This window comes from Xyrauchen texanus, chromosome 8, assembly GCF_025860055.1.
Source record: "Xyrauchen texanus isolate HMW12.3.18 chromosome 8, RBS_HiC_50CHRs, whole genome shotgun sequence".
Classification (NCBI taxonomy): domain Eukaryota; kingdom Metazoa; phylum Chordata; class Actinopteri; order Cypriniformes; family Catostomidae; genus Xyrauchen; species Xyrauchen texanus.
This window is the reverse complement of record NC_068283.1, coordinates 38,030,729-38,056,392: the sequence shown is the minus strand read 5'-3', so window position 1 is coordinate 38,056,392 and position 25,664 is coordinate 38,030,729. Positions and strand designations below refer to the sequence as shown.

At 37.3% G+C, this 25,664-nt stretch overlaps 2 protein-coding genes across 13 annotated transcripts in view; both read left to right on the top strand.

Moving 5' to 3' along the window:
- LOC127647538 (nucleosome-remodeling factor subunit BPTF-like) overlaps positions 1–15,414 on the top strand; it is a 56,413-nt gene extending 40,999 nt beyond the window's left edge. For 11 of the 12 annotated variants that reach the window (XM_052131827.1, XM_052131828.1, XM_052131829.1 and 8 more), the window contains 8 exons: positions 1,064–1,146; positions 1,501–1,726; positions 5,884–6,176; positions 7,824–7,997; positions 8,113–8,305; positions 8,627–8,711; positions 12,171–12,357; positions 14,797–15,414. In XM_052131827.1, the coding sequence (XP_051987787.1) occupies positions 1,064–1,146; positions 1,501–1,726; positions 5,884–6,176; positions 7,824–7,997; positions 8,113–8,305; positions 8,627–8,711; positions 12,171–12,357; positions 14,797–14,833 (1,278 nt within the window). In that variant the 3' untranslated portion in view covers positions 14,834–15,414. Of the gene's footprint in view, positions 1–1,063; positions 1,147–1,500; positions 1,727–5,883; positions 6,177–7,823; positions 7,998–8,112; positions 8,306–8,626; positions 8,712–12,170; positions 12,358–13,919 lie in introns of all 12 variants that reach the window. The other variant, XM_052131822.1, reaches the window with a different exon arrangement.
- Positions 15,415–20,511: 5,097 nt separating this feature from the next.
- LOC127647707 (importin subunit alpha-1-like) lies at positions 20,512–25,343 on the top strand. The gene is made up of 11 exons (XM_052132128.1): positions 20,512–20,536; positions 20,717–20,828; positions 20,944–21,084; positions 21,195–21,280; positions 21,388–21,656; positions 21,746–21,840; positions 23,368–23,631; positions 23,775–24,008; positions 24,167–24,349; positions 24,457–24,606; positions 25,112–25,343. Exons 2-11 carry the CDS (start codon positions 20,763–20,765, stop codon positions 25,199–25,201), a joined length of 1,578 nt encoding a protein of 525 aa, XP_051988088.1. The 5' UTR covers positions 20,512–20,536; positions 20,717–20,762; the 3' UTR covers positions 25,202–25,343.
- The last annotated feature ends 321 nt before the right edge of the window (positions 25,344–25,664 follow it).

The following is a 25,664-nucleotide window of genomic DNA, read 5'->3' as shown; positions in this document are numbered from 1 at the left end:
TCACCATTTTTCCACCAAACATAATGATGGTCATTATGGCCAAAAAGTTCGATTTTTGTTTCATCAGACCAGAGGAAATTTCTTTGTCCTCATGTGCACTTGCAAACTGTAGTCTGGCTTTTTAATGCCGGTTTTGGGGCAGTGGCATCTTCCTTGCTGAGCAGCCTTTCAGGTTATGTGGATATAAGACAACGTTTTAAAATCCAACGTTTTACTGTGGATATAGATACTTGTCTACCTGTGTCCTCCAACATCTTCACAACGTCCTTTGCTGTTGTTCCGGGATTGATTTGCACTTTTTGCACCAAACTACGTTCATCTTTAGAAGACAGAATGCGTCTGCTTCCTGAGCGGTATGATGCCTACGTGGTCCCATGGTGTTTATACTTTAGTACTATTGTTTGGACAGATGAATGTGGTACCTTCAAGCATTTGGAAATTGCTGAATGAAATGCAAATTCTGATAATTGACTCAACCTCATGCCATCCCAGATGTGTGTGACTTTCACCGGAACACACATGGAGGTTTTTAGAAGATTATTTCTGCTCTGTAGGTCCATACAATGCACGTGAATTGTGCCAAAAACTTTGAAGTTTCAAAAAGCACAAAGGCAGCAATAAAATAATCCATACAACTTCAGTGGTTTAATCCAAGACATCAGTAGTGATATGATAGCAATTTTGATGCTTTTTTTGCTAAATGAAAATTTAAAGACGACATGAAGTCAAAATTGACCCTATTTCTTAACAAATGTCCTCATCATCATAGTATGTTTTATAAAGAATACAGTTTCTTTTTAAAATTTTGTGTTGAAATGTATTAATTTTCTCCGCCTGTGCTGATGTAAACCAGGCAGCGTGGGCAGAGAAAATCAATTATTTAAAACTGATTGTTCTGTCTAGATATTATTAGTAATAATAAATGTGACTGTTTATTGAACAATGGTGGCTTTATCATGTTGATGTCACTGCCATTAAAAGCCAGAAGCAAAAAGTTGGGCATTAGTTGGTTGTTGGGTTAAGAGAATAGAAACATGTTAAATAACAGAATCTTTTTCCTCAGGTGGCTCAGAAGCAGAATGTGGCCATAGAGCAATTAAAACAGAAGAAGACCATGACTCCTGCTGAAAGAGAGGAGAACCAGAGGTAATCTGCCGCCTCTCTGTCTTGGTTGCACACATTGAATATTACCAGTGGAAATTCAGTTGGCACATGAATTGTAATTTAAATGGATTGCATTAGAAATATGACACATTTTGGTCTTGTGTAGAAATGCAGAGGAATTATATTTACTAGATTGTAGGTTCAAACCCCAGAACTCCATGAACTATCATATGTTGCAGGCCATCTATTTAAATCATGGTTGAAAGCATTAGCTATTAAATAGGTTAAATGGTAATTTGTCATGTATGTGCTCCCCATTGGAGATCTTTTATAAGAATGGAAAGGCTTTGATAACACTACTCAATAACACTGCACCCTCTTTTAACTCCTTGGTAGGATGATTGTTTGTAACCAGGTGATGAAGTTCATCCTGGATAAAATCGATAAGGATGAGAGGCAGGCGGCCAAAAAGAGGAAACGGGAGGAGTCGGTCGAGCAGAAGCGCAGTAAGCAGAACGCCAGCAAGCTTTCAGCGCTGCTCTTCAAACACAAGGAGCAGCTGAAGGTTGATATTCTGAAGAAGAGAGCTCTGCTTGATAAAGAGCTGCAGCTACAAGTGCAGGTACAAGTGAACATGCATACTGCAATTGGGGTGGGCTCTTACGACTTAGAATGCTTTAGCAACTGCATAGCAACATGCTAAAAACTAATCAACTGGTAGAGCATGGCACTAGCAATTTCAACATCGTGGGTTCAATATTTTTTTTTTTTTTTTCTCTCTGTGAATAAATCGATTTTTTACATTTTAGATTTTTTTTTTTCCTATTTTGAGTGCGTAGTCAACATTTTCTTCCCTTTTACTCTTGTGTACGCACCTGGACAATTGGATAATATTTTTTTTTAAACTTGGACTGGTGTTTGGCGCAGTTTTGCTTGCTATATTTTCGATTACCAGGAAACATACAAACTAGAGGTAGGCGATATATCGGTTTTGCCGATTAATCGGTGCCGATAGTTGCTTTTTAGAACTATCGGTAAAAATCAATTACGATATATATTTTTTTTAATAATTATTCTACTGTCTGTCATCATTGTCAATACTCATTCGTATTTTATCCCCAGTTCAAAGCTAAAAAAAAAAATCATTTTTGTTTACATAAGTCATGTATTCAAAATAGTTTTGTTTATCATTGGGATTTCATCAGTGATTTTATTCAGTTTGGATGTATTAGCCTATGTAGTATTGGGCATTAGTTGGGCACAATTCTATACTCTCTTTGAACAAAAACTTTGAACAAAGCCTGAATCATAAAAAGTTATGTTTGGATTTTTTATTATTGTTATTTGAAACAGTTCTTTTACTTGTAAAACTTAACAAAAAATGCTCATCATTAAAGAGTAAAATGATCCATATGGCAAAAAAATCAGCCCAGCAGAGGGCAACAGTGACACAAGAATAGAAATATTAATAATTCTGCCCAGCTGGGAAAAACACAGAATTATGTTAGATACATATGCTTGTACACACTGATTACTTAGTATTTTAATATTGTAGTATTTTCACTGATTACATGTTTCTAAACTATTCTTTTGAAGAAAAACTAAATGTGTATGGCTTATCCAGTAAAATCATGTTTGCCATAGTAAAAAATGTACTAGTGAAATCAGACATTACATAATGTGGCATTATCAGGGGGGCTTTCAAGTATCAGGACCTTTAGCATTATTATACATTATGTTCAGCATTATATACAGTTTAATATAGTTCAATCATTTGTAAACCCTGTGCAGATTCACTCTCACGCTGAAAAGACTCATCCCTGTGCTCACTGTATTACATGCCCTTACATGAGCAGGAGAAAACACTTTAAAAACCGGCACACCTTCACTGCTGAGACTCCAGTCTGATATCAACGAAAGCTGCACAAGTGATTGCATTGAAACAGAAATTGTGGCGTGATGTTGCAGGAGGTTAATCAAAATGACTGCGCTCCCTTTCTCCATTGCTATCAGTTTGAGTGACGTGTATGCGCACGCTCGCTTGCTCATTAAAGTTTAATGGGGACTCGCTTGTGGTAAGAACAAACCGGTTTGTGAAATACGCAGCTGATTTTGAACTCATAACATGTTTACATTATAAAACATAGAAAACAGCAGTAAAATGTAAGTGACTCGTGAAACAACTCTTGTGCATCAAACAGCACTAGCACTCTGTAAAGCACCTGATGCAGCATCACTCCACATTAAGCTGTATGATTATTATGATCTTCTTTGAAGTGTTTATAAAGTGGCCTCCTGCGCTGGACAGCATGGGTCCTATTTTTTCCACTTCAACTGGTCTCCGCTGTTTTTCAAACAAGCTATCATGCAACACATTTTTCACTTGACTGTGAAGTGACGTCACTGACGGGGCTTCTCTGTGCTTACTGCAAATATCCAACTAAACGATAATGAAATAATTGTCGATGGTTTCCATTATCGATTTTATCGGTTGGCTGTTGCGGCCCTAGTTCAATCCAGAAAGACGGCACCTTCGCTCCATTTTAAGACAAACTGCCTTCATTGAGCACAGATTGACGTTATACCAGGGAGCAGGATGCAAAAAGGAAATAGTCCGTTATTTCAGAGGAGCAAAAGAGTCCAAGCCAGAGACATTTTGTCATCAAAGGGATCTGATGGAGAAAACCAACTTAAAGAAGAAACGATAGAGTTAGTGAAATCTGGTAGATCAATGGATTTTCATTTGGGAATGTTTACAGTGCGAAAAGAGGAAGTATTTGTATGTGGTAATTCCATATTAAAAAAGATGGCTAGATGGTCAGAAAGACCGAAATCAACAGAGAAAAACGGAGACACAAAAGAACCATTAGCAATAACAAGGTAGTAGAACAGTCAACAAACTGGATCAAATCAAAACACTCCAAGAAAGACAAAGTCTTTTGTTTTTCGAGTCAATGTGGATGTTAAAGTCACTCAAAATAAGAATTCTCTTAAACTTGAGGCACAGAGTAGACAAAAGTTTGGCCAGCTCAGACAAAATGGCTTCATTAGACTTTGGGGGGGGGTCTGTAGACGGTAGCAAAGATGGTAGTGTGAGTGGCAGAGACACTTAGAACGAGACATTCAAATGAAGTAAACTGTGGTGCAGACACAGGACTTATGTTGTATTTTAGGTTATGTAACACAATGCAACCTCCGCCTTTACCAGAGAGTTGCAAAAGATCAAACAACCCATAGTCTGTGGGAGTAAGTTGATTAAAAAGGAGTCCATCACTCGGTTCCAGTTTTTTTCTGTGATAATGTCTGATGAAAGCAGAGCCTTGTTATTCACAAGTGCATGTGTTAAATAACGCTGTATTAACCAGACTCTGGGACACTGAAGACAATGGGGAAAACTCCAAACGTGGATGTGCTGACAAGTTGTTAAAATTAACGGCAGTAAATGGTCTGCACTTATATAGCGCCTTTTTAAGTCTAAACGGTATTCAAAGCACTTTACACTGCGTCTCATTCACCCATTCACACACACATTCATACACCAATGGTGGCAGAGCTGCTATGTAAGGTGCTATCCTGCCATTGGGAGCAACTTGGGGTTCAGTGTCTTGCCCAAGGACACTTCGGCATGTGGAGTCGTGTGGGCCGTGGTGGATTCGAACCACAAACCCTGCGATTAGTGGCCAACCCGCTCTACCAACTGAGCCACAGCCGCGCCAGTACAAAACAGTTTTGCAGCTTTACACTGAAATATTGGAACAGAGTTGGCAGTAGAAGGCGAGTGGATAAAACTGTGCCATGAAGATCAATCCATGTAGGCGCTTTGGTCGCAGTATTCATGTATTTCGACTAGTTCATAAGTGTCATAAGTGTCTTTCACCAAATAACAGTTCCTTTTTAGGTTCAGTAGCTGGCGTGAGATGTACCTTAAAGCCATGTGGAGGGAATCCACGTCTACGGTAACCTCGCTGTAATGTAAATCCTGGGCAGGGCAACAGCAGGGTTGACTCCACCAGAGAGAGCTCAAAGATAACAACAATACCACCCACAGTGATCGGAACATTTAAGAAAACAAGAAAATGGGGGCCTGGGTAGCTCAGCGATTAAAGACACTGACTACCACCCCTGGAGTCGTGAGTTCGAATCCAGGGTGTGCTGAGTGACTCCAGCCAGGTCTCCTAAGCAACCAAATTGGCTCGGTTGCTAGGGAGGGTAGAGTCATATGGGGTAATCTCCTCGTGGTCAATATAATGAGGTTCTCGCTTTTGGTGGGGCGCGTGGTGAGTCGTGCGTGAATGCTGCGGAGAATAGCGTGAAGCCTTCACACGCACTATGTCTCCATGAGAAGATGCACGGACTGATGGTCTCCGACGCAGAGGCAACTGAGATTTGTCCTCCCCCACCCGGATTGAGGCGAGTCACTATGCCACCATGAAGACCTAGAGTGCATTGGGAATTGGGCATTCCAAATTATTGAGAAAAGGGGGGAGAGAAAAAAAGAAAGAAAGAAAACAAGCAAAACTGTGAGCGAATCGGCAGCCAGACACGCCAGTATTCCCTATCAACCGGAAGAATGTAGAGAATGCTTCCTTGTATGCACTGTTGCTTTGGATAAAAGCTTCAACTAGATGCAAAAATGAAATATAAATGTATTACTTAGTAAAAATGACTCATTTAGATGTTTGAGAGCTGGGGTGTGCGTTGAGGTACACATGATCATGCCTCTATTTTGGTTCAAAGATTTAATGCATTGCATGCTCTTGTTTTCTGTTGCTGTTTCAGGAGGAGTTGAGGAGAGATCTTATTAAACTGAGGAGAGAGAAGGAGAAAGCTCAGGCTGCTGCCGCACAAGCAGCAGCGGCGGCGGCCACCGCTAGCGCCCCCACACACACCACTCTCTCCACATACACACCGATGGTCACATCCCCCTCCTCCGCACACAAACGCAAGCGGGAGGAGGAGAGAGACTCTGCATCCAAGTCAAAGAGGAAAAAGATGATATCCACAACCTCAAAGGACAATAAGAGGGACATCAAGCTATACTGTGTCTGCAAAACACCTTACGATGAGTCCAAGTATGAGACCTTTGCATTTCTGCAGTTGTACATTTTAATTTTCAAGTTCAAGGCCAATAGAGCGCAACAGTGCCTGACCACTTTTTCAGCCGTCTTGGTTCCAGAAGTATTTTTCCCATTAATTTCTTCCAAAGGGATTTCATAAAATCCTTCACAAAAGAGTTCTAAGCCATGAACCAAACCAACCCGATCCAAATCACAAGATTAAAATCGTGTGTGTGAAGCAAAAAAGACAAAGATACTAGGCTGCGTTCTTACCATCTTTTAATGAGGAAATGAACTACAAATGGTAAATGGTCTCCACTTATATAGTGCCTGTTTAACCTTAACAGTATTCAAAGCGCATTACGCTGTGACTCATTCACCCATAAACACACACACACACACACACACACCAATGACAGCAGAGCTTCCATGCAAGGTGCTAGCCTGCCATTGGGAGCAACTTTGGGTTCAGTGTCTTGCCCAAGGACACTTCGGCATGTGGAGTCATGTGGGCCGGAAATCTAACCACCAACCCTGCAATTAGTGGCCGACCGCTCTACCCATAATCCCATGAAGCATTGTGAATGATTCAATCGAATTATATAACAGCCCTATATATAAATATATAACTATGATTTAAAGTTGTTGATTTATAAGTACAGAAACAATATATTTTAAGTAGGGCTGTCAATCAATTAAAATGTAATCCAATTAATTCCAAGACTTTGAAAATTCCTGGTCGAAGCCGACTGTTGTGCTTTATTTCCACTAGAAGTTCATACTTTTGGCACAGAATTCATGCCTAAGAGATTTTAAAAAGTAAATAATTCACCTTTATGGGCTCCTTCACAAAAACTACAAAGTTTTCCCTTAAAGATAATAATACATAATGTATAATAGGGTTCCCACAGATAAGGAAACGTGAAAATATCAGGGGAATTTTTTTAAATTGTGTTTTCCAGGGCTGGAAAAGTCATGGAAATGAATAAAAAAATATATATATATTGTCCTATCATGAGCATGCTATTTTCATATATATATAGATATATAGATATATAGATATAGATATGCTCTGCTTTTAAAATATTTATTCAGTAATACTGTACATTTTGTTATTTACTTTCTCATGCCATCCCAAATATGTTTATGTTCTGCAGAACAAAGTTTTTAGAAGAATATCTCGGCTCTGTTGGTCCATACAATGCAAGTGAATGGTGACCAAAACTTCGATGCTTAAGTACATAAAAGTAATCCATACGACTCCAGTGGTTAAATCCATGTCTTCAGAAAAGATATGAAAGGTGTGGGTGAGAAACGTATGAATATTTGTCTTTTTTTACTATAAACTCCCCCCAACCTCTGTTTCTCACCCACACCTTTCATATATTTTCTGAAGACATGGATTTAACCACTGGAGTTTGGATTACTTTTATGGTGCTTTTTTGACCTTCAAAGTTTTAGTCACCATTCACTTGCATTGTATGGACCTACAGAGCTGAGATATTCTTCTAAAAATCTTTGTTTGTTTTCAGCAGAACAAAGAACTTCAAACATATCTGTGATCGCATCAGAGTGAGTAAATGACGATTAGAGAATTTTCATTTTTGGGTGAACTAACACTTTAATCAAATATACATATATTGTGTGCTACTTTTGCTGCAGGTTCTACATTGGTTGTGACCTGTGTTCCAACTGGTATCATGGAGAATGTGTGGGCATCACAGAGAAAGAGGCCAAGAAGATGGATGACTACATTTGTTCAGAATGTAAACGAGCACAGGAGGGCAACACAGAGGAACTCTACTGCATCTGCAGAACTCCGTATGATGAGTCACAGTAAGTTGGCCCATTCAACATTTCAATGTGGGGTTTAATAAGCATTTTCAACTGCTTCAAAAGATGTATCTTAAAGCAAATTTTCTCATATAATTGTGCCTAACTTTGTTTTTAGGTTCTACATTGGTTGTGACCGCTGTCAGAACTGGTATCACGGTCGCTGCGTGGGCATCCTGCAGAGTGAAGCCACACACATCGATGAGTATGTGTGCCCGCAGTGCCAGTCTACAGAGGACGCCATGACTGTCCTGACACCGCTCACAGATAAAGACTACGAGGGGTTAAGGAGAATACTGCGCTCCTTACAGGTTTGTGTGGAAACATGCATTCATCACTTATCACCATTTCTCAGTTCTTGGTCTTTCATTAAACAAATAAAACATGAAAAGCTAGAGCTAATCATAAAATGCTATACATTTTATGCTCCGTTGTCAAAGACTAAATGTACATTTCAAATCTGATTTCTGTTGATTTGTCAGATATAGTTAGTTTGTGTATTTGGTACAGAACCAATCTAATATTACTTACAGAAAGTGTCTGTTTTTGTCATTTTTAGCCCTAGCTTCCAGTGTGACAATAATCAAAAATGGCTTTTAATAGAAGAGTTGTGTGAATGTTTTCTCTGTTAGGCCCATAAAATGGCCTGGCCATTCCTGGAACCAGTGGATTCGAATGATGCTCCAGATTATTATGGGATCATTAAGGAACCAATGGGTATGAGTGTCTTTTTCCACTTCAGTTCTTAAAGAGATAGTTCACCCAAACATTTAAAATCTCTCATCATTTACTCACCCTTGTGTCATCCCAGATGTGTTTGACTTTCTTTTAGAGCTCAACGATATGGGATTTTTGAGACCGATTACCGATATGGTGGCCGATATAGTTAATTTTTGAGCTGGAATGAAACAGACCTTTTCTATGTGGATTGTTCACCGATTTTGCACTGATATGACAATGCAGAGTTACTCCGAGGCTGCTTTCTTAAACAAATATTTTTATCTATGAATATTTTACATTATTATTATTATTATATATTGTCTAGAAATTAACACTGAGAAAATAAAGAATACATTTAATTTAAATCAAGGGCCGGTTGAACCTGCTAGCTTAGTTGTGGCGTAAATGGGCACCAAGTCCAAATTTATGCACTACTAAATATTTGAGCGTTGCAACATTACATTTATGTAGGACGTAACCCTACGTATAAACTAAATATGTACGGAAGCCTCCGACCAGGAGCGACTGATGGAATAAAAAATGTTTTGACGTACATGATGGTGTTGGCATTTACACTCATTTACATTTACGAGAGCGAGGAAAAAAAACATACTTTTAAACGGCTCTTCAGTATGAAACCGATCTAACAGTGACGTTTTTAGGATGCGTTGCCCATTGTCAAGTTTCAACATATTCCAAAAATATATATTTAGGATACTAAAATGAATAAATGTCTATTTTTCCAGTCTGTTGTATTAGTATTTATTTAGATACAGTTCCTATATATTGTTATTTACACAGGGCAAATGTACCATTTATTAAATCTACTTTCATTACGTATCCTATTTTAATGTTTGGAAAACCAGACTTTTAAATATTACGTTTTATAAATGCAACGACTGGAATGGTCCGGTTGAAGGAGGTACCAAACTGTGAGTCCCGAACAAAACAGTTTGTTGAATACATGTTTACACGCTGACAAGGTATTAAAATTGCTATGTAGTTAGCTAGTTAGCAATAAGCTTGTTGCCACAGAGAGCAAAAGATGGATTTATGTACTTTCCAGCATTGTGTCTCACCAAGTAGGTAACAACATGGCATGAAATCAACACTCAACAGACACAATCCACCACCGCACCGTTGTCTGCTGAGCTGCAAAAAGAAGCTCTGATGTTTACCTTTCAATCTGCTACATTACTGACTGCTCTGACAAACTATAGCTGGCTAACAGCAAACCGACATGAGTGACATGGTTGTCAGGGACATGGTTAATACTATATTAGTTATATTAAAAAGGAAAAAAGATGGGGTCATTGTTTATAACTTTCCAGTATGTATTTCACAAACTAGTTTGCAGCTTACCGAGAAGACACCGCTTAACTCTGCATCGCTTAACTCTGCATCGCTTAACTCTGCATCGCTTAACTCTGCATCGCTTAACTCTGCATCGCTTAACTCCAATTCTAAAGCATTGTTTTCTGCATTATATGTTCTGAAAAAAAGTTTTCATATCGGTAAACATATGCGCCGATACCGATATATCGGTGAAAGACTACTATAATATCGGCCGACCAATATATCGATCAGGCACCACTTTCTTTAATCTGTTGAACTCAAATGAAGATTTTTTTTGTAGAATTTCCCAGCTGGTCCATAAAATGCAAGTGAATGGGTGCCAAAATTCACATAAATCAGCATAAAAGTAATCCATAATACTCCTTAATTAATGTATTCTGAAGTGATATAATAGATGTGGTTTAGAAACAGATCAATGTTTAAGTCCTTTTTTACTAAACATTCTCCTCCATGCTCAGTCAATGGACAAGCCTACATATTTTCGGTCATATCACAAGCGGATAACAATCTTCCGGTATCGTATCCAGCTAACGCGAAAGCGTCAAGAGTTATAGCAAACTACTTTTCTTTCTAAAATAAAGCGATTTTATCACAACGAATGTGATTTTTTATTTATTAAAAGTATAAAATAATCTCCGTAATGAGCTCCAAAAGTGTAATTGCATACGTATTGAACCTTGCAGAATGGCTGAGCACTGCTACACCGTTGTGTAAGGCTTCCTCTGTGTGCAAAGTATTTACATCCAGCGATTGTACTGTGATTTACAAGTGAGTAATACAGCAACACAATCGATTCAAGAGCACAAACTATCACCTGAAGTCAACGATGTGGGACAGTTGCTCCGTTGCTCAGCTGAGGTTTTAAGGCGCCATGCAGGGTGACAAAACATCACTGAAAACACGACACACAGTACTGATTTTTTTTTTTTGTGTAAATTATTATATTTTTATATCTTAGTTAAAGCATGAGTTTACACATGAATAAAGCACTACTGAGAAGGGGGGGCGACTAACAGTTGTGGATTAATTTGTTTTTATTGATATAATCTGTAAAACCACATCACAATATTCATTAATAAAAGTAATGTTACAGTTACACAATTGTTAACACTTTAATATAAGGTTATTTGTTAACATTAGTTAAAAACATTAGGTAGCATGAATTAACAATGAAGATTTTACAGCATTTATTACATCTTAGTAAATGTTAATTTCAACATATTAATAGATTTGCATGTTAACATTAGTTAATGCACTATAAACTAACAATGGCAAAGATTAATAAACATTGTAAAAATATATTGTTAATTGTTTGATCATGACCCCTAATACAATGCATGTTTACGAATTGAACGTTATTGTAAAGTGTTAATACACAATGTATTCTATATTTAGGCTATTGTGTGAAATTACTGCGTCAATTAACGTAATTTATACTGAGTGAAAATTATATTATACTGCATATATACAAGACAATAAACTAATATTGACCACTATTAGATAAATGTTGGCTTGTGAATATTCACCCTCATTGTGGTCGAAATATCTTAAAATACACCTTGTTACACCACTCATTTTTAGTGGATGGAGCAATTGCTCCGTGTCTCAGTTTACGATGGATATTGACCAATGTCATCCGCAGAAACTTGTGTAAATAAATTATGTGTAAAGTAACCCCCCCCCTATCTCTTCTGAAGATAAGGTTGAAACCACTGGAGTCGTATGAATTACTTTTATGCTGCCTTTATGTGCTTCTTGGAGCGTCAACATGTTGGCACCCATTCACTTGCATTGTATGGACCTACAGAGCTGAGATATTCTAAAATCTGAATTTGAAAAAGTCATACACATCTGGGATGGCATGAGGGTATATAATGAATTTAAATTTTTGTGTAAACTATCCCTTCAAACATATGATCAGTGGTCCTTTTTTTACTTGCCAAGCATTCCCTTTTCCCCTTTTTACATTTAAAGAATGCACATATAATTTTTTTATATATTTAAAGTGGCTCCTTGGAGCCTTGCAGACAAAATTGTTGAATTTCAGGTCATCACAAAAGATGCTTAAGCTATCTTTTTATCTCCCGTTTACCTCTACAGACCTGTCTACGATGGAGGAAAGGATACAGAAACGCTTTTACAGCAAACTTACAGAGTTCGTAGCGGACATGACCAAAATCTTTGACAACTGCCGCTATTACAATCCCAGCGACTCAACTTTTTACCAGTGTGCGGAGTTCCTGGAATCCTTCTTTGTACAGAAACTCAAAGCTTTCAAAGCAAGCAGGTAACATCTGCTTCCACACATACCATAAGGCAAATTTGGGATGCACCGATACCATTTTTTCTCTTCCGATTCGCTGACCTCTCCGTATCGGCCGATCCAATACCAGTGTCGGCCGATCCGATATCAGCAAATGAACGGTAATTCCATTGAAAGGACTTCAGGATTCAGATCTCTTCTTGAATTGTAATAGGATATCAATCCACTTTCTAATTAGTTTTTTTTTGGAACCCAGTCAACCTAAATATTGTTGCAATTTAATAAAAGTATTATTATTATAAATAATAATAATAACAACAATAATAATAAAAAGAACTAGTTATTATTTTATTATACAGTAGTAATGTATATTTCAGTTGTAATTTCTTAACTTTATAAGCCTGGGGCTTTTATTTTGACACTCCAGAAAGACTGTGACCAGTCTGTGTTTGGGCTAGTTTACAGTAGTTTAATATGCTTTTCATCGATCTGGGGAATTGCTTCTCCACTTCCGATTTCACCGAACTGTCGAGCATCTACATCTGAGATGTAGTTCGTGTGGAGCGCTCGCATACTGCGAGCCACCCGAGAGCTAAATCGATAGCACCTCATCAGCCAGCATGCGCACGTGCTATATGTGTGTGTGAGACACAACAGAGCATCGCTCATTTACTGAAGCGTGCTGCGCATGCAGACTAGATATTTATTTTTTAAACGCAGCCTTTTGAGATTCACAAAGCTATCGTATGTCTTCAAGAGACTAAATGAAATGCATAAGTCATATGGACTACTTTGATGGTGCTTTTATGCTATTTTTGGAGCTTGACAATAACAACCATTATTAACACAGTAGCAGATTTGGACCGGGTACGTTGGACCAATTCCTGATATGGTTAAAGCGGTCAGTTTCAGAGGAACGGTGCATCCTTAAAGCAAACGTAGGATGTTTTACACTATTGTTCAGTAAATAGAAGCAGCACATTTTTACTCATTAAACTGTTCTTTTGCCAAGTAATACAGTTCATTAGCCTAACTGTTGGCTTGTTACTGTTGCCAAGCAATGAAGCAACTTGCCGCATTAAAATAGAACTCAACTGGTTTGCGGTTACTTTGAATGTGGCACTTCCAATTAGAATTCCGAGTCAGAGGTATCATTTTATTTTCTCGTTCTCACGTATGTCCACTTTGGCATTTGATCTGCTGGAAGGCCATGACAGAGCATTAGTTTAGCCTTACTAAATGTGTCACTCCTCTACACGCATAGTAATTCTATTTTAGACTAGTTTTGATTTCATACTTTGCGTTGTCTTTCCCATTGATTTCTATTGCATTGCATTGAGTTCCATACATCCAGTTTTGTTTTGTGCCTGCTTATCTTGGTCTGTAATCTCATTCACATTTTATGTCTGTTCAAATCTAGTTCAAATCTAATCAATTCAAATCTAGTAGTCAACTAACCTCTTATTTCAGACTGGCGTTTCATCCCGCCTTTACTCTTATCTTTGTCAACTGCTGTGTTCTGATGACATAACCATTTGTGTTTGTGCTCCATGCATGTCATTCATTCCCATTATCCTTTCTTGCAGATTGTGATGTCATAGTGGCTGAAGGGGCGGAGACTTTTTTTTAAGAAAATCATGGAACTTGCTGTTTTATAAATAGTGGAAACCGATGTATATTTAAATGAAATTTGTCACATGTTTGGAAAATACAAAAATCAGTCAAAAAAACTCCTTGACAATCTGACAGCGGCAGCCATGCACTAGGAACACCGTAAGAGAGGGACATGCTTTGTGAATTCTCTTTCCTGGTTATGTGATGTTATTTATAATGTATACACTGATGCATGAAGATTTATCATACAAAGGTTTTGTTCGATTGGCTGATTAAAGACATTTTAAAGATTTTGCTGTTCAGTTTTATTGTAATGTGCTTAACAACTGCTTGTTTCAATTGGTTGGTTGACCTTTCCAGGTTTTCATTGATAAAACTGGTGAACTTGCTGATTAATCGAGCATTGTTTTTGGAAAACGCATAGTGTGATTTTATAACTGTTTCAGTTTCAGTTAGCTTGAAGAAAAAAGACATTTAATGCCTTTTGTCAAGGTAAACGAATAGCTTAAAATCCTTTTATTAGGATTTCAATGTTAAAATAAAGGACCATGTTTCAAAACAATAATTAAAATTGTATGTTTTATTTTTTTACTTTGTTATTCCTTCTTTGATAAATAAAGTCTGGCATTTTTACAAGAACCAATTAAAATGACTGAAATGCATTCCCTTTGCATTATGCCAGCATGGCTGCCATTCCTATGACCCGGGAGGCTTTACCTTTTTTTAAATTTTTTTTTTTTTTTTTTTTTTTTTATTCTGTTTGAATTTTCTTTTCACTTGTCTTGTTTTATTTGCAAATGTTCAATAAAACCAAAGGGCTCTTAACGTCATTTTTTCTGTGTCCTGTAGGTCACATAACAACAAACTACAGTCATCAGCCTCATAGAATACAACCACATGCTGTTCTAATAAACGTTGAACATTTTAGTCAAGATGGAACTTTATCCCAGTCAACCAGCATCGCACAGCCACAGTGTTTGTTGAAATATTGGACATAGAAGCTGTGGCTTGGATCAAGAATGGACTGTTTACATTTTTGATTGTTAAACCAATAGGTTTTGACTGGGATCTCCTTGTCCTGTGTTTCTTTATGGATTAAATGCCTGTTTTTGTGAGTTTTTTAATCCCTCCAGAATCATGTTTTGCATTATCCAGGACAACAGGAGTCTACCATGGGTGCAACCATTGTTTTTTCCCTTGATACTTATGATTCAGCATACTACTTACAAAGTGGAATGGTAACGCAGTCAGCTAATTGGTTTTTAAGCAATGGGGAGGAATGGTTACCTAAAGTAAGGAAGAGTTGCTGTAAGAACGCATTAAAGACTGATGGAAACAAGCTAAAATCGAGAAAGTATCCTGTTTGTATAACTTGTCTTTTTTTTCTTTTTTGTATTACAACTGAAGAAATATTGATGTATATGAAACAAATAAATGGAGAGGACAGGATTCTCTCTTCTACATTGATTAATATGTCTCTATATTCTCTTCATTTGAAAGTTATTTGTAGCTCTGAGTTAATAACCCGGAGTAGGATTCTAAGCAAATGCGAGGAAAGGACTTGCATTGGATTTCTCTTTAAAATGATGTACTCGCCAAAGCTATATTTGGTCTAGATGGTTGTGTAATGAAACAGCACAATAAACCTCACATATATTTTCCCATTATTATAGTAGTTGATTTACCAATTCATCAGTTAAACTTTGTGTTAAGGGCACTTTCCCAGATGTGTATGACATTTTTGTTCTTCTGCAGGACTCAAACTAAGATTTTTAGAGGAATATCTCAGCTCTGTAGGGCCATACAATGCAAGTGAATGGTGGCCAGAACTTTGAAGCACCAAAAATCACATAAAGGCAGCATAAAAGTAATCCATAAGAGTCTAGTGTATAATATATTGTCTTTACAAGCAATGTGATGCATGTGGGTGAGAAACAGGGCAACATTTAAGTTATTGTTTACTATACATTTTACACCATGCCCAGTAGGTGGCGATATGCGTGAAAAATGCAAAAAGAATGTGGAAGTGAAAGTGTATTTTTATAGTAAAAAAAAAAAAAGGACTTAAATCTGTTCCTTACTCACACATATTTATGTGCTTAATGGAGCTTCAAAGTTCTGGTCACTATTCACTTGCATTGTATGGACCTACAGAGCTGAAATATTCTACTAAAAATCTTCTTTTGTGTTCTGCAGTTGAAAGAAAGTCACACACATCTGGGATGGCATGAGGATGAGTAAATGATGGGAGAATTTTCATTTCTGGGTGAACTATCCCATTAGCTGATGAGGAGCCTCTGGGAATGCTGCACATTCTTCATAAACACTACGCAAGATGAGTTACATTTATATATATATTTAATCACTTTCCGATATCTGTTAAGGATCTCAGTTTACAAAGAAAGGTTTAATTGTTTATAGTAATTTCTTCATTATTGAATTGTTTTTGACTTTTGTGGGGAAAATAAGGAACTAAGAACAATTTCCAGAACTTGGAAGAGATAAATATACCTTTGACTGTAAAAGTTCATCTTTCAATATGCACTGAATATACATTATACATACAGTAAATCTCTCTCTCTCTCTCTATATATATATATATTCAGTGTCTCACAAAGTGAGTACACCCCTCACATTTTTGCATTTAGACATTAATGGCTGTGTGTGGAGTTATTTTGAGGGGACAGCAAATTTACACTGTTATACAAAAATGTGAGGGGTGTACTCACTTTTGTGAGATACTGATATATATATATATATATATATATATATATATATATATATATATATATATATATATATATACAGTATCTATCTATCTATATAAATTATTTATTTTACATGTCCTTGGGTCCTTTCCGGCATGGAATTTAAAGGTCACAAAGACAAGGATTGAACCTCCTCGCTACTTCGCCCCGTCCCTTTGATGACGCGTACATTCCCTTTGTACTGAATAAATCCTAAATAAGAAATACAACTTGTGTTTTATGCTTCAGTGCATTTAACCAGTAATCCATAGTCAGGGTTGAGAGTAACGAAATACATGTAACAGGATTACATATTTAAAATACAAAATATTAGTAACTGTATTCCACTACAGTTACAATTTAAATCATTGGTATTTAGAATACAGTTACATTCAAAAAGTATTTTGATTACTGAACAGATTACTTTGCATTTTATTGTCATTTGTTTAATTTAATATTTAGTCCTTTCAGATGGAAAACATTTAAAGGGTAACTAAACACCTGCTCAGAGTCTGACTCCACCCACTAGAAATATTTGAAAATGCTGGAAAAGTGGGCAGACCCCGGCGGGGATAGAGGAACGAACCGAGTGCGGGGGGCACCTGAGACTCGTAGTGACGGATTAATTGACAGCTGCTGTCAGACTCTATGTTATTATTATTCCTCACACGGTCGCAAGACGACATGTACATGAATCTGGCGTGGTGAGCTGGAACCTGCTTACGTCAGCTGTCACCGCTTACGTCACGAAGTACCGCAAACAGCCAATAGGAAAATGCAACTGCAGTAGCCACCGTTCAACCTGAAGAGGGCAGCACTCAGACGTTTTTACACCATATATTGTAGAATTAAAACACTTTATACACAAATGTCAAAAAAATTACTTGAATCAATGACCAGTACTAATAAAGCCCCATGCTTACAGATCATTAACTAAAAAAAGTTAGTTTAGGGTTTAGTTACCCTTTAATGACACATAAATGATGCAAAGTGCATTTGAACAGCGGTGAAACACTTTCTCATGATGTGTTACATTCATACGAGCAGACAGAGAAGTACGTTTGAAGTTTGGAGCAGAAGAAATAGAAATAAACCTTGTGTAAATTGTCAGCTTTACGCTAAGCTAAAATGCTATTTCTAGCCATTTTACATGCACATGTTACCAGGCACAATCATAATTATTTTATCAAGAAAATTCCTTTGATATTATGGCAAAAATCATATTCCTGATGATAATTTTTGTATTGTTTTCCTGTAAAAATATCTAAAAAATCCTTAAAACAAGATTAATTAGATGTATCTTGTTTTAGAAACAACTCTGCATCAGATATTTGGGTTTTTCAGAGAATGTATTTTTAACATGTGTATTTTGTCTCACTGTACTGGCGTTCTGGAGTTTTTATAGTCAAAACAAGTTAAAAAAAATCTCCCAGTGCTGAAGAAGTAATCCAAAGTAATTACAATACGTTACTGACCTTGAGTAATCTAACGGAATACATTACAAATTACATTTTACAGCATGTATTCTGTAATCTGTAGTGGAATACATTTCAAAAGTAACCCTCCCAACCCTGTCCATAGTCAATACTATACATTTGCATACAACATGTGCAGTAAGTGATCATAAACATCTTATAAATACTATATTTTTGCTTATCGTTTATAAAGCTTACATACTGTCACGATTCATTACGATATATATTTGCAAAAATTTGTAAAACGTTTAAAAGTATAATAAAAAATTATTATGTTCCCCAAAGTGATAACGTGTACCTGCAGTACCATTTCACTCGTTGCATCCCTTACAGCTCCATTTTGCCAAGGCTGGGAATCGATTCCAAAAAGGAATGTAGAATTGATTCAAAACGTTGGAATCGACTCCAAAGCTCGAGTCGATTCCTTCCGGTGAAACCGGTTGATACTTTCGGTGTTCATTTCCTCGACCACTAAACTACAACACATTTTAGAAACCTAACAGCGCTATTACAATTTACAAAATAATTGTAATGAATGCATCTTAACGATCATCAATCTGACTCAGAGTCAAATCCGCTCCGTTTGATAATCTGTATGAAGTTATCACAGAAGCCCTTCAACACCACCCGGACAGTCTGCCGGTATTTTACTTTGGATTAAACTAATAATCAAGTAATGCCAAATTTGTGACATTAAATTGGCACACAGTAATAACTTCCCCGATGTTACAACAGAAGTCTGCAATAACAAGATGGCAGAGTTGAGTCAGCTTCCTAGTTCACGTCAATAAATCTGTATGTTAAAGTGAACAATGTCTTCTCAAACTCAAATTTACCTGATGGGACTGAAGCATCGCACTTTGGTAAGTGCATACAGTCCCTGGTTTAATCTTATAATGGACCTATTAATAGTACATTTCATTCATGTTCTTATAAACAGTAGCTGTTTATTATGAGATTTAACTCCCATTTTTTCGGAATCGAAAAAGAATCGGTTCAATGTGTCTGGAGTCGACTCTTGGAATTGATTCTAACAATTCCAAGACCAGATTCATGTTGCACCCTCGTTAAACAACACTTTTAAAATCAATTCCCTTAATAATCCATCTTCACTTTGGAATATTATCCCTAATTATATTTTCTCAAAAGTAGGTGGCCTGAATTTTCTCCTACTTTGTAACTATAATGTTACAAAGATCCCTATCAAACTCTCTCATTTTCATAAGCAGATGCTCTTGGCATGGTCCCTAATATACAAACACAACTTTTCCCCACACAGATATTACTTATGGAACAATAAGGATATTCTCTACAAGAATAAATCTCTTTTTTTTTTTTTGACAACTGGTTCCTTCTGGTTCCTTCTTTTAGTTGGTCAGCTTTTTAATTCACAAGGTAGACTTTACAACTATTTACATTTTTTACATAAATATCAAATTCCTATAACTGCTAATGAATATGCAATTGTTTTTAATGCAATTCCCTCTGGAGTGTCTTTCTGTTGCAACGCTCTACATTTCCATGGCCATGTACTTACTCTTTGTCTCATAAGTATCTGCTTACCCATAAAGTAAAATAAATAACATTTAAATTAATTCACAAATGTTACCCAACCAAAATCTTTCTTAGGAGATTTAAGTCAGACATTGAAGTGAATTGCTGTTTTTGTCACGCTCCTGAGGAAGATGTCATTCACTTGTTTTGGCAATGTACCCACACAGAGACATTTTGGTCAGATTTGTTCATGTTTATCCAATCTTATTTTGTAAGTGACTGCTTTAAAGATGTTTTCTTTGGTTTATTTGACTACTCAAAAGAGAAAACAGGACAATACATAATTCATTTGTGTTTCCTTCTAGCTAAATTTCACGTACATAAACAAAAATGTACCGGCTCTAAACCTCTCTTTTCTCTATTCAAAAATGATCTAGACAATTACATGGAAACTATCCAAAGCTCTGTTAATCCCAAAGCATTGAAAAATGTATCTCTATATTCATCCTTTGTGTCCTCTTAGAGTAAATGCATTGCAATGTTCCTTATTGTTTTTTCCTTACCCTGGCAAATTAGTTGTATTTGTGTATCTTTGTCTTTTTTGTTTTCTTTTTTCTATGTTTATCTGTATTGCTTTTATGCTTTGTGATATTTAATAAAGTAAAAACAATTTTAAAAAAAAGAATGTCGCACCCTCGTCAAATCTCGCGTGAACACGTGTAGCACGCGCCGCGTTCCAGGCGGTGTGATTTTTCAAATCAGGCCAATGAGAGACTGTTTTTGCTCGAACGGACCAATGAGAGTCTTCAAACCGGGAGTTTAAAGGCCTGTCTCGTTCCTCACCGGCCGCCATAAGTGCTTTGGTTAGAAGCGGTGAGTTCCGTCTTTTGTGATTTACAAGATCATTTTCGAAGTTTTATTAAAATTAAATGTAATATATATATTTTTATTTTAATATTAATTGATTGTGGTACGTTGGTATATGATTACTAACAACATTGTCATACAGCTGTCGGTCTTCTCACCATTATGTTGTTTTTCTCTGTATTCCAGGTTATTGATTTCGATACTGTGATTTAATACTTTTTTTTTAATTAAAATGTCTGCTGCAAACGAGAACGGCGCACGCCTCACTCAGTTCAAAAACAAAGGAAAAGACACGACTGTAAGTGGCATGCACGTGCCAGCACAAAAATGCATATATCAAAAAGTGTCGACTTTGCGCATGTGCAATTTATGTATGATAAATATAACATAGGAATGTGTCGTTGTCTGTGTAGGAGCTCAGACGTCGAAGAATCGAAGTCAACGTTGAACTTCGTAAAGCTAAGAAGGATGAGCAGATTTTGAAGAGGAGGAATGTGAGCAGTTTACCGGATGACGTCACATCTCCCCTTCAAGAGAAAAGCCAGAATTGCCAGGTATGGTCCATTTTTTTAGTGCTTGATTTAAGAAGTAATAGCTATTGTTTAAGAAGTGTGAGATGTTGAGGTATTGCACTTTATAAAATGGCATTGCTTTGTCGAATCAGGCCCAGCAATGGACTGTGGAAGAGATTGTAAATGGTGTGAGCAGTAACAATATAGATACTCAAGTCCAGGCGACTCAAGCTGCTAGGTAATGACCGTATTCATGCACAGAATGCATTTAATGGTATATGATCACATGTATAAAATCAGCTTTACAATTTTTGCATATAGTGATTTCATGCAATTCTAATACAGGAAGCTGCTGTCAAGAGAGAGGCATCCACCGATTGACCGCATCATCAGTGCTGGTCTGATCCCCAAGTTTGTTAGCTTCCTGGGCCTGGCAGATTCTCCGACTATACAGTTCGAGGCCTCTTGGGCTTTGACTAATATTGCATCTGGAACATCTGACCAGACCAGCGCTGTGGTGCAGGGAGGGGCTATCCCAGCGTTCATCAGCCTCATCTCTTCCCCACACACTCATATCAGTGAGCAGGCAGTCTGGGCCCTTGGAAACATTGCTGGTGAGCATCTATTGATATGGATGTCATGCAATTATTTCATCGAATTTGTGAAATTAATTGAAATTTATTTTTTGTCCTTGTGATTTTAGGTGATGGCTCTGCATACAGAGATAAAGTCATTAAGAACGGCGCTATTGCACCCCTTTTAGCTCTGCTTGCTGTTCCTGACTTCTCCGTGTTTACCGTAAGTTAGAATTGGAACTCCCAATGAAATCTTTAGTTCTTTTAAAGGAAAAGTTTACCCAAAAATGATCAGTTTTCAAGCTCCTACAAAGGACATAAAGGCAGCATAAAATTAATCCATACAGCTCCAGTCGTTTAAACCATGTCTTCTAAAGTGAAATGATGGGTTGAGTGAAAAGTGTCCAAATTGTAACCCCTTTTTCACTATAAATCTTGACATCTGTCGTGTCCTTGGCACAATCATGTTTTGAAGCTCGATTACACTTTCTCATGCTTGACGCATCTACAGAGTGCTGGACACCCTGTCACTTTTGTTTTACATATTGGTCCACTCTCACCCAACACGGAATGCTTCAGAAGACGTGGATTAAACCACTCAAATTGTATGGATTACCTTTATACAGCCTTTATGTGCTTTTTTTAGTTTTGTTGTTGTTGGAGCCAATTTACTTGCATTATATTGCAATAAACGCATATCTTCATTTGTGTTCCACAAAAGAACTAAGTCATAAGAGTTTGAGATGATATACGGGTGAGTAAATTATGAGAAAATTACCTTTTTGGGTGAACTGTGCTTTTAAACCTGTGCACTCTGTTAATTTAAGTATGTCAAAGTGACTGACTTTGGTTTACACTGGCACCTAGTGGCCTGGATGTTGCATAATTCGAACACTATAGTTTTCAGTTACCAATGACATTGTAGAAGATCACTATGCACATGAAGACAGGATTATTTTAATCCATGAATGAAAATGTCCAATAATAGGGCAGTAACAGATTAAGAGAGAGTAGTAATCTGTTGATGCTAACATGGCTGCCCCCATGGTGCCGCCCCTGCTGCATGTAGAATAAAGCCACTTTTATAAGGTTACTGAGATGTCTGAACTCTTCTTCTCACTTGAGTGGTCATGATTTAATGCATGTTTCAAAATCATTTCTTTAGAAGTTAAAATACTGCATGCACTTAAGTGTGGGGTTGTCAAACTTTTCTTATCCAGGACTCCTCCCAGACTCTGCCAACCAAGGGAGCCCATAATATTATTATTTTTTTAAATTGTACATATAATACTGTCAGTTAGCTTCCTTTATGTTCTTAGCCATGTCCTGGACTCTCTGGGTCACTGTAATGTCCAACATTGAGATTTATGTCGTTTTATTCTCAAAAGAAGCAACTAAATCGGCCAAAAGTTAAATAAATTATTGTTTCTTTTAAGTGTGTGTGTGTATATATATATATATATATATATCTCTCTCAAATTAACAATATTTTGGAGATCACAAGGACTGAGAAATTCTAATTCTTTTCAACCTTAATCCATGAATCCTCAGTCTAAATTTTTGTGATTTGTCTGCTTCTCTTTTTGGCTCTTAACAATTCCATTTCTTAAATCCATTGCAAACTAAGTCAATATAATTTGTTTTCCATACTATTTGTTTTCAATTGTTAAACTGTAGTGAGCATGCTGTACCAGTAGGTGGCATCACAGCTTTAAAACAATTTGGTCTGACCAGTCCGCTTCTTCTGCAGCCTGGTTACCTGAGGAATGTTACCTGGACTCTGTCAAACCTGTGTCGCAATAAGAACCCTGCACCACCTCTAGATGCGGTGAAACAGATCATGCCAACTCTTATCCGCCTCCTGCATCATGATGACAAGGAGGTGCTGGCAGACACCTGCTGGGCCATCTCATACCTGACCGATGGACCCAATGAAAGAATTGAGGTAGTGGTGGAGACTGGCATGGTTTCTCGACTCGTGAAGCTACTCGGATCAGGAGAACTGTCCATTGTGGTAAGAACACGATTTTTCGCAGGAGTGGTCAAAAGTCTCAGTCTTGTTCACAATGATGTGTATGCATTTGGTGGGCGGTTGAGCTACAAGATGAAATTGTCACAAAATAATGACATAAAAATGTTATGTTTTCCGCATTTCAGACTCCTTCGCTGCGTTCCATCGGTAACATTGTAACCGGTACAGATGAACAGACACAGGCGGTGCTCAACTCTGGCGCGCTCTCCATGTTCCCTGCTCTCCTGCGCCACCACAAGAACAACATTCAAAAGGAGGCCTCCTGGACCCTGTCCAACATTACAGCTGGCAGGGATTTTCAAATTCAGGAGGTCATCAATGCTGGCCTTGTGCCTTGCTTGGTGGAAGTTCTCAGGCGGGTACGTAGCCACAAGTAAACCTTGTAAATTGCACATGTATAATGGGTTATAGGTTTCATTTAGTCATTCTATGAATATCCATTTACTTTATTGTTCATTGGACAGTATAAGGCTTAAAGATATCCATGAAACTGATCTTTGCTCCTACTTCTATGCAGGGTGACTACAAGACCCAGAAGGAAGCTGTTTGGGCAGTGACTAACTACACCAGTGGAGGCACAATAGAGCAAGTGATTTATCTTGTTCAAGCCAACGTACTGGAGCCCTTGTTAAATCTGCTCTCTACTAAGGACAGCAAGATCATTCTTGTCATATTGGATGCAATCAGCAATATCTTTTTGGTACGATTCCTTGTACATTTCTGAGGGGTTTTTAGTCTGGATTTTCATTTCGAAAGCTGATATTTTGAAGTACTGTGTTGAGACTCTTTTATGCATATTATTTTTAGGCTGGTGAGAAGATTGGTGAGGTTGATAAGCTGGCGCTGATGATCGAGGAATGTGGTGGGCTGGACAAAATCGAAGCTCTGCAGAGCCATGAAAATGAAATGGTCTACAAAGCCTCTCTCAACCTTATTGAAAAGTACTTCTCTGGAGAGGTCAGTTTAATTCATTCAAAACTGGAAATCCCCATTTTGATAGTGCCGTCTCTTTATGTAATCCCAGACTGACTCCATATTCAGTAGGGGGGTTTGTGGGGGCCATGCCAACTGTTGCAGGGCTCCCTGTTCTTCTGTTCTATCCGTTTCTATTTGCAAAAGGAATGTTTGGGAGTCAACATTGGTTTCTTATTGGCGCACTAAAGTTGAAGATATAAGTAATCATCTTAAGAACTGTTTTTGTGAAACATGACTTCTGCACAGTACTGTATGTTGCGATTTTTAATTCAATTGACTAATCGGCATATCATGAAGTTACATTTAAAATGTATTGATTTGATATCCCGCATTTTGTGAAATTATTTCCATATTAATTGTGGTATTACAAGTTTGTGAAGATGAGCCTCTAACATGTTTTGCAGTATTAGGCTGCCTGTTATGCATTCTAGGTTTCCTATACTGTACGTTTTACTAAATGTATCATTTTTATTTCTCTAACGTGCAGGAGGAAGAGGATGAATGCGTCGCCCCTGAAGCTACAGTTGATGGCTATGCGTTCCAGATTAATGAAAACCAAAGCACTTTCAATTTCTGAATGTTTGATCTGTCATCTTCCTCCTATGAATGTTCCTGTCTACCACTTGTCTTGTTTGTCTTATAATGGACCTCATGGTCCGATTTGTACATACTAAACTGTTCCCATTTTATTTGTTGTAAATTTAAAATAAAAATGGTAAAACACACTTTTGATTTTCATGCGTGTCCTTCTCTAAGCACCACTGTAATATACAGTGCATCTGGAAAGTATTCACAGCGCTTTACTTTTTTCACATTGTTATGTTACAGCCTTATTCCAAAATGGATTAAATTCATTATTTTGCTAAAAATTCTTCAAACAATACCCCATAATGACAATGTGAAAGAAGTTTGTTTGAAATATTTGCATATTTATTAAAAATGAGATCACATGTACATAAGTATTCACAGCCTTTGCCATGACACAAAATTGAGCTCCGGTGAATCCTGTTTCCACTGATCATCCTTGATGTTTCTACAAC

Excerpts from the sequence above, each read along its gene's own strand:
- LOC127647707 (XM_052132128.1), top strand. The coding sequence starts at position 20,763 with ATGTCTGCTGCAAACGAGAACGGCGCACGCCTCACTCAGTTCAAAAAC. Across the intron at positions 20,829-20,943 it reads ACAAAGGAAAAGACACGACT|GAGCTCAGACGTCGAAGAAT; the intron begins GTAAGTGGCATG and ends TTGTCTGTGTAG. Across the intron at positions 24,350-24,456 it reads CAATCAGCAATATCTTTTTG|GCTGGTGAGAAGATTGGTGA; the intron begins GTACGATTCCTT and ends TATTATTTTTAG.